General features: G+C 40.1%; 1 protein-coding gene across 1 annotated transcript; it reads left to right on the top strand.

Moving 5' to 3' along the window:
- The first annotated feature begins 7,970 nt into the window (after nt 1–7,970).
- LOC146936485 (uncharacterized) lies at nt 7,971–8,568 on the top strand. Its single transcript, XM_085749221.1, has 2 exons — nt 7,971–8,263; nt 8,373–8,568. The coding sequence occupies exons 1-2, from the start codon at nt 7,971–7,973 to the stop codon at nt 8,566–8,568; spliced, it is 489 nt and encodes a 162-aa protein (XP_085605347.1).
- The last annotated feature ends 647 nt before the right edge of the window (nt 8,569–9,215 follow it).

Below are 9,215 nucleotides of genomic sequence, written 5' to 3'. Positions count from 1 at the left end.
ATGTATCTTTCAACTTCAATGTTCATTCAAAACCTTTTTGAATTATGATGATTTAATGCTAACCCTCAGTGGTTTCGACCGCCTACCTGTCTGTATGGATGTGTAGACGTTGTGCAGGACTAGATGCTTAGTGAGTTTGCTTGTCGGATATTTGGACGACGGGAGCTTTCTCCGTTGTCGTGTCAGTGTCGTAGTATCTAGGCTCTGATTAGGATTAGCGTCTGGTTTCTGTTTTGGATTCTGTTGTTATGTTGTTGCTATTGTCCACTTGTCGGACTTGGAGTATTTTCTTATGAGGATTTATTGACCATGGCATGTATATGTTGAAGTTTATGATTTGAATTCCGCTGTGATCGTTGAGATATTATATATATATATATGCATGATATTGTTTGGTTTGTTTGGAGACGTAGCATCTATTTCTAGAATATTTCTGATGTATTCGCGCGTTTTACCACTTAATAGAAATAGGGTGTTACAAGTTGGTATCAGAGCCGTGGTTAGTCTTGTCTAGACTAGTAGATTAGTGTTTGTTGATTGACCCTATTAGTATGCGAATGGTAATGAGTTACCTTCGGTAGTTGTTTTTGCGTTGTATGCTGTTGTTCTTATATGTTGGTTGGTTTTGTGTAGAAGTGAGATGGCTGGTGGTAGAGATGATGGAGCGATTGCTCAGGCTTTGACTTCGGTGGCTCAGGTGTTGGCTATGGTTAATGAGCAGGCGGCAGCTGGTCATCGTGATCCTGGTGAGGCGGAAGGGCGGAGGTTGGATCGTTTCTTGCGAAACAGTCCGCCGACGTTCAAGGGTAGGTATGACCCGGATGGAGCTCAGAAATGGGTGCAAGACATGGAGAGGATCTTTCGTGCTATGGTGACTAGTGAGGACCAGAAGGTCAGGTTGGCTACTCACATGCTTGCTGAGGAGGCTGAGTATTGGTGGACCAATGCTAAAGGAAGACTTGAGGCTGGTGGAGCTGTGACTTGGTCTAGGTTCAAGACTGAGTTTTTGAGGAAGTACTTTCCTGAGGATTTGAGGACCAAGAAGGAAGTGGAATTCTTGAACTTGAAGCAAGAGAACCGTTCGGTGGCTGAATATGCGGCGAAGTTTGAGGAGCTTTTGAGGTTTTGTCCGTACATCAATGCGGAGGATGCTATGGTTTCCAAGTGTGTGAAGTTCGAAAGCGGTTTGAGGCCCGACATCTACCAGTATATGTGTATTCAGGAGATCCGAGACTTTGATACTTTGGTGCACAAGTGTCGTATGTTTGATGATGCTGGAAGAGCTAAGGTTAATCACTACAAGGCTCAGAATGAGAAGAAAGGAAAGAGTCATGGATTTGGGAAGCCGTACAACAAGGACAAAGGCAAGAAGAGAGAATCTGGTGGAGGCTCTAAGGTGAATGTTGCTGAGGTGAGGTGCTACAAGTGTGGTACATTGGGTCATTTTGCTAATGATTGCAAGGGTGGTGAGAAATGCTACAAGTGTGGAGAAGCGTGTCACAAGGCTTTGGAGTGCAAGAAGGAGATCACTTGCTACAATTGTGGTGAGAAGGGGCATATTAGTACTAAGTGTACCAAGCCGAATAAGGCGGCGGGCAAGGTGTTTGCATTGAATGCGGAAGAGGTGGAGCATCCGGATAATCTCATCCGAGGTATGTGTTTTATCAATAGTACTCCTTTGATTGCAATTATTGATACTGGTGCTACTCATTCTTTTATCGCGGCTAGTTGTGTTGAGCATTTGGGTTTGGTTGTGACTCCGTTGTCTCGAGGGATGGTTATCGATACCCCAGCTAGTGGTTCGGTGACTACTTCTTTTGTGTGTGCTAAGTGTCCTGTTAGTTTTGGCAATGTTGATTTTGAGTTGGATCTTGTGTGTCTTCCGTTGAAGGATATGGACGTGATTTTTGGTATGGATTAGATGTTGACTTTTGGTGTTAACATTAATTGTTTGACCAAGAGTGTAACGTTTTCTAAGCCGGTAGTTGAGGAAGGTAGAAGGTTCTTGACCGCGGAGCAAGTGAAGAAGTCTGGATGGTGAAGCTTGTGTGTTTATGATGTTTGCATCCTTGAAGGAAAGTAGTGAGAAAGGAGTTGGTGATTTGCCGGTAGTGCAAGAGTTTCCCGAAGTTTTTCCGGACGACATTACCGAGTTACCGCCGGAGAGGGAAGTTGAGTTTGCAATTGATTTGGTGCCTGGAACGAGTCCTATTTCGATTGCGCCTTATCGGATGTCTGCATTAGAGCTGGGTGAGTTGAAGAAGCAGTTGGAAGAGTTGCTTGAGAAGCAGTTTATCAGGCCAAGTGTTTCGCCGTGGGGAGCTCCTGTGTTGTTGGTTAAGAAGAAAGATGGAAGCATGAGGTTGTGTGTGGATTATCGGCGGTTGAACAAGGTGACAATCAAGAATCGGTATCCGCTTCCGAGGATTGATGATTTGATGGATCAGTTGGTTGGTGCAAAAGTGTTCAGCAAGATTGATTTGAGATCAGGATATCATCAGATTAGAGTGAAGGCGGAAGATATATTCAAGACTGCGTTCAGAACGAGGTATGGACACTATGAGTATTCTCTGATGCCATTTGGAGTGTCTAATGCGCCAGGTGTTTTCATGGAATACATGAATAGAATATTTCATCCTTTTCTGGATCGTTTTGTGGTGGTGTTTATAGATGATATTTTGGTGTATTCTAAGTCAGAAGAAGAGCATGTCGAGCATTTGAGGATGGTGTTGGGAGTTTTGAAGGAGAATAAGTTGTTTGCTAAGTTGTCGAAGTGCGAGTTTTGGTTGCGGGAAGTGAGTTTCCTTGGTCATGTGATTTCTAAAGGTGGTATTGTTGTGGATCCGTCGAAGGTTGATGCCGTGTTACAATGGGAATCACCTAAGTCTGTTTTTGAAGTTAGAAGCTTTCTTGGATTGGCAGGTTATTATCGGAGGTTCATTGAAGGATTCTCTAAGTTGGCGTTGCCATTGACGCAGTTGACTCGGAAAGGACAAGCTTATGTTTGGGATGCTAAGTGTGAGAAGAGTTTCCAAGAGTTGAAGAAGAGGTTGACATCGGCTCCAGTGTTGATTTTGCCGAATCCGAAGGAATCATTTGTTGTGTATTGTGATGCTTCTAAGATGGGTCTTGGTGGTGTGCTTATGCAGAATCGTCAGGTTGTGGCTTATGCTTCGAGGCAGTTGAAAGTGCATGAAAAGAATTATCCGACTCATGATTTGGAATTAGCGGCCATTGTGTATGTGTTGAAGATTTGGAGGCATTATCTGTATGGTTCTAAGTTTGAGGTGTTCTTTGACCACAAGAGTTTGAAGTATTTGTTTGACCAGAAGGAGTTGAATATGAGGCAGAGGAGATGGTTGGAGTATCTTAAGGATTTTGATTTCCAGTTGAGCTATCATCCTGGAAAGGCCAATGTTGTTGCGGATGCTTTGAGTAGGAAGTCGTTGCATATGTTTGCTTTGATGGTGAAAGAGTTAGAGTTGATTGAGCAGTTTAGAGATTTGAGTTTGGTTAGTGAGTTGACACCGGATGGTGTGAGGTTGGGAATGTTGAAGCTGACAAGTAATATTTTGGAAGAGATTAAGAATGGACAAAAGGAAGATTTGGAACTTGTAGATCGAGTGGTGTTGGTTAACCAAGGTAAGGGTGGAGACTTCAGGTTGGATGAGAACGGTGTTTTGATGTTCCGTGATCGTGTTTGTGTGCCAAGTGTTCTTGAGCTTAAGAGGCAGATTTTGGAAGAAGGTCACAAAAGTAGTTTGTGTATTCATCCAGGAGCGACTAAGATGTATCAGGATTTGAAGAGGTTGTTTTGGTGGCCTGGAATGAAGAAAGAGATCGCAGAGTTTGTGTATGCTTGTTTGGTTTGTCAGAAGTCTAAGATTGAACATCAGAAGCCATCAGGTTTGATGCAACCGTTATTTGTGCCAGAGTGGAAGTGGGATAGCATATCAATGGACTTTGTTGGAGCGTTGCCGAAGGCTGCTAAGGGTTTTGATTCTATTTGGGTGGTTGTGGATCGGTTGACGAAGTCGGCACATTTTGTTCCTATTAAGACCGGTATGTCTGTGGCTAAGTTGGCTGAGATCTACATTGAGCAGATTGTTAGATTGCATGGAGTTCCTTCTAGTATTGTGTCAGATCAGGATCCGAGGTTTACTTCTAAGTTTTGGGAAAGTTTGCAAGATGCTTTGGGAACTAAGTTGAGGTTGAGTTCTGCTTATCATCCACAGACTGATGGTCAGACGGAGAGGACTATTCAGAGTTTGGAAGATTTGTTGAGAGCTTGTGTGTTGGAGCAAGGTGTCAGTTGGATTGAATGTTTACCGTTGATTGAGTTTACTTACAACAACAATTTTCATTCTAGTATCGGGATGGCACCGTTTGAGGCTTTGTATGGTCGGAGGTGTAGAACTCCTTTGTGTTGGTATGAGTCAGGAGAGAGTGCTTTGTTAGGACCGGAAGTCGTGCAAGAGACGACCGAGAAGGTTAAGATGATTCAAGAGAAGATGAGAGCGTCTCAGAGTAGGCAGAAGAGTTAGCATGATAAGAGGAGGAAAGACATTGAGTTTCAGGTTGGTGATCATGTGTTTCTGAGAGTGAATCCTGTAACTGGTGTTGGTCGTGCTTTGAAGTGTCGGAAGTTGACTCCTCGTTTTGTTGGACCGTTTGAGATTGTTGAGAAGGTTGGGGTTGTAGCGTACCGGATTGCGTTACCACCATCTTTGTCGAATCTTCATGATGTGTTTCATGTGTCTCAGTTGCGGAAGTATGTGTATGATGCGTCTCATGTGATTCAAGTGGATGATTTGGAAGTAAGGGATAATTTGACCGTTGAGACTTGGCCAGTTAGGATTGAGGATCGTGAAGTGAAGCGTTTGCGTGGCAAGAAGATCGTTTTGGTTAAAGTGATTTGGGTTGGACCAACAGGTGAGAGTGCCACTTGGGAATCGGAGAGTAGGATGAGGGTTGCGTATCCAGAGTTGTTTTCTTCAAGTAATTTTCGAGGGCGAAAATTCTTTTTAGTGGGGGAGAGTTGTAACAGCCCGATTTTCGCTAGTTTTATTTTATTATTTATTTATTTGTGTTATATGTGTTCATATGTGATTATTTGCTTTTGTGTGTATTTTTGGTTGGGATTCGTAGAATTCGGTGTTAGAAGGGTATTTTAGTCATTTTGGACTTAGGGGCATTTTGGTCATTTTGAGAGTAGGGTTAATTTTGTAATTTTGAGTAATGATTATTTTAGTGCTTAGTAAGAGTATTATTTTACCAAGTTACTAGAGCGGGTGTAGTAATTATTTTAATTACCGTTAAGTGACCGTTAGTGTTTTAATTCACCTTTAAGTGAGTAGTGACATTTTGGGTGTTAGAATAGAAATGGGTTAGACCCATTAAGGTTTAAGAGATAAGCCCAATTGAGTAGAGCTAGTATATAAACTCTAGTTGTTGGTAAAACTAGGTTTTACAAACATTATTCATTTCATTTCAATTGAGAAGAGAAGAGATAGAGGCTAGAGGCAACAACAAGAACAAGGGTTAGAGCTGGAAGAGGGGATTCATCATCTAGGAGCTAAATTGAAGCTTGGGTTAGAGAATCTTGGTGCTAGAGGTAAGAGGGTTAGGTTTCAACCATAATTCATCTTTTTTTTCCTTTACCCATTTTTGTTAAGTTGATGAATTGAACCCAATTTGTTGTAAAATTCGTGCATAATTGTTGTTGTTATGTTGAGAACATGATTTATATGATAATTGCATATTAGTATGTGAATTAACATGTTTAAATGCATAGTTGTTGGTGCTTTGTGTTCTTGAGCAAGTTTAATGAGAAATGAAGTTGTGGTGATGAATTGTGCATGAATTTGTGTTCCTTAACTGTTGTTATTGATTTGGAACATGTTGTTGTTGAATTGGTGCTTTGGGTACCAAGATTTGTGAATTGATGATGAGATTGAATATTGTTGTTGAAAGTTGAAAATGTAATGATAATTTGGTGAATTTTGTTATGTTGATGATTTAATTCCAAAACTTGTATGTGTTTAAGTGTATTGAACCTATTTTGACCTATAAACACTTTCTGGAACTTGTTTGGGTGAATTGGGGGATTGAAAATTGGATTTTGGGGTAAAAATGGGTTAGAACCCGTAACAGAGTTTTGGGAAACTGATGGAGGACGCTTTCGCGTGCTAGGAACGCTAAAGCGACCCATCAGCGTCCCAGAAGCGTCCCAAAAGCGTGCTGCTCCAGGACTTTCTGGAGCTAGGACGCGAAAGCGTGCAGAGGACGCGAAAGCGTCCTAGCCCCAGTTCAACAATTTTTGATTTTTGTTTCCGAGCACTTGGGGACCAATCCGATACTTCTAAAATGTTTCTTTGGACTTAATTAACCTCTGTTTAGTCCTTTAATCCTACTGGAACATGATTTGATTTGGTTTGGACTTGAATTCGTGAAAATCGTCTAACTTTTGTAAAAACGGTCCAAACGTTGATTTTTCCAAAAACTTGTTTTCTTCTGAAATTGAAGTGGGATTAAAGTTGTATAATGTTTTTATGATTTCTAAAAATGGTTGTGATTGGTTCTATCAAGTTTGAACTTGTTTTGCTTTGAAAATGGAAAATTTTGTGAAAAGTGATAAAATGAGACGAACTTTGAGTTTTTCGTGAATTCTTCGCATTAGGCCGATGAAATGCTTATGGAATCTCTACTGCATGCATAAATGACTTGTGAGAATACATGGCATAGGCAATAGAGCTTGTTTACTTGGTTTTGACTCAAATGTTCAATTAATTTAATGTTATGATTTTGAGAGACGAACTTGACCAAAGATGACTTTTGTGAATCAATTGAATGCGAATCCTTTATGGAGAGTTATTATATGATATGTGAAGATGATTGATGGTGTATTTATGTGACAACTACATGTTGCATGATTTTTGGATGTTGTTGGTAATTGTATATATGATATGTGGTGGTGATTTGTTAATGATTGCATATATACAAGTATTGGTGATGGTGAGATGATTATTGTTTGTATGAACATATATATGCATTGTAGTTGAGTCATATGTTCATGCATACATGACTGATGGTGGTGGATTTTACATCCAATGGAGGTGATTACGATGTTTTTGTTGCATCGAAGGTGACGACCTTGAGGTGTTTTGGTACCACATGCATCTAGATGAGTCTAGAGACATTGCATAAACTGTTGGTGAGTTGAATTGCATTGAGATGTGTTTGGTGATTGAATTGCTAACTGTAATTGTGAGTGTAATTGTTAATTGTTGATTGACAAGGTGAAGTTGTGATACATGTATGATGCACTTGTTGACATGAACTTGTATAATGGAAATGATGATATGAATGTGTCGTGAATATTTAAGAGTATATGTGTAAATTAATATTCATCATATTTGAATGTATCTTTCAACTTCAATGTTCATTCAAAACCTTTTTGAATTATGATGATGTAATGCTAACCCTCAGTGGTTTCGACCGCCTACCTGTCTGTATGGATGTGTAGACGTTGTGCAGGACTAGATGCTTAGTGAGTTTGCTTGTCGGATATTTGGACGACGGGAGCTTTCTCCGTTGTCGTGTCAGTGTCGTAGTATCTAGGCTCTGATTAGGATTAGCGTCTGGTTTCTGTTTTGGATTCTGTTGTTATGTTGTTGCTATTGTCCACTTGTCGGACTTGGAGTATTTTCTTATGAGGATTTATTGACCATGGCATGTATATGTTGAAGTTTATGATTTGAATTCCGCTGTGATCGTTGAGATATTATATATATATGCATGATATTGTTTGGTTTGTTTGGAGACGTAGCATCTATTTCTAGAATATTTCTGATGTATTCGCGCGTTTTACCGCTTAATAGAAATAGGGCGTTACACGCAACGCCATTCGTTTTTCTGTGGTATCGCCTTCATTGCACTCGGCAAAGGTACGTATTCATTCTTCTATTGCTATGTCTGGTAATGCCTCTAAAGGAAAGTGCTTGATTTCGGACAGCCCTTTTCTTGATTCTCTTGCGGTCTCCCCTCATAACCGTAGAATCAAGGAAATCATTTTGGTATTGTGGAAGGCACCTTCATCTCCTTGGTTAAAAGTGAATACGGATGGTTCGGTGCTAGGTGGAGATGCAGCTTGTGGGGGGCTGTTCCGTGATCATCTCGGAACCTTCCGAGGTGCGTTTGGTTGTAATATTGGTACTCAGTCTGTTTTTTACGCGGAGATGCTTGGTTTTATTATTGCTATTGAGTTTGCTGCTCGTAAAGGATGGCGAAACATTTGGTTAGAGAGCGATCCCACTAGTGCTTTGTTGATTTTTTTCAAATTCTTTGTTGGTCCCGGTTATGCTCCGTAACAGATGGTATAATGCTCGACGGCTGGGTGTTCAGGTTACTTCTTCTCACATTTTTCGTGAAGGAAACTGTTGTGCAGATAAGTTAGCTTCCTTGGGGCACTACAATGTTGGGGAGAGCTGGATGGACAATCTTCCAACTAGTTTGAGTTTAGATTTCTTTCGAGATAGATGTGGTCTCCCTAAATACAGGCTTCCATGATCTGTTTATTTTGCTGAAGTCTGTTGTTCTTTTTGTTTTTTTTTTTTCTGGTTTGTTTTCTGTTTTCTTGAGGGTTTTGGCCTAGTCCCCCCTCTTTTGTAATTATTTTTCCCCTTTTTTTAATAAAATTTTCGTGGGTGTAGCGGCATAGGATGGAGGCCTCTCGGGGTGCCAACCTAGTTGGGATGTCGATGAGGTCTCTTGATGTCGTTTTCACTCCCCTAGTTTATAATTTTTTTTTATCTCAGGTGTCAATTATGTTGTATTAGTTTGCTTCTTACCAAAACAAAAAAAAAAACTTACCTAGTAAATATGTTGTCCTTTCCTCAAGAAAAAAAAAAGTTTCTTTCTTATCTTGTTTGTCACAACTCAACTCTATCTACAGTTAAAACTCTATAAATTAATAATGTCAGGACCAGAGAAATTTATTAATTTATTGATAAATTAATAATTATTAATTTAAAGAGTTTTTAAGTAATTATACTGTACATACCAAACAAAAAGGCAAATTAGTCTATGCCTCTTAGAATTACGTTGCAACGAACCTTGGGACTCAACGTAAATTAGTAACTACTGCGTTCATATGCATTGGAAATCAATAATGACTTTTGAAGTACAATAAATGTAAACAAGAGGAACAAATGTGT

This window comes from Medicago sativa, chromosome 3, assembly GCF_051527215.1.
Source record: "Medicago sativa cultivar Bolivia chromosome 3, Bolivia_mono, whole genome shotgun sequence".
Lineage (NCBI taxonomy): Eukaryota > Viridiplantae > Streptophyta > Magnoliopsida > Fabales > Fabaceae > Medicago > Medicago sativa.
This window is presented reverse-complemented; position numbering and strand designations above follow the sequence as displayed.

Excerpts from the sequence above, each read along its gene's own strand:
- LOC146936485 (XM_085749221.1), top strand. The coding sequence starts at position 7,971 with ATGTCTGGTAATGCCTCTAAAGGAAAGTGCTTGATTTCGGACAGCCCT. Across the intron at positions 8,264-8,372 it reads GGTTTTATTATTGCTATTGA|ATGGTATAATGCTCGACGGC; the intron begins GTTTGCTGCTCG and ends GCTCCGTAACAG.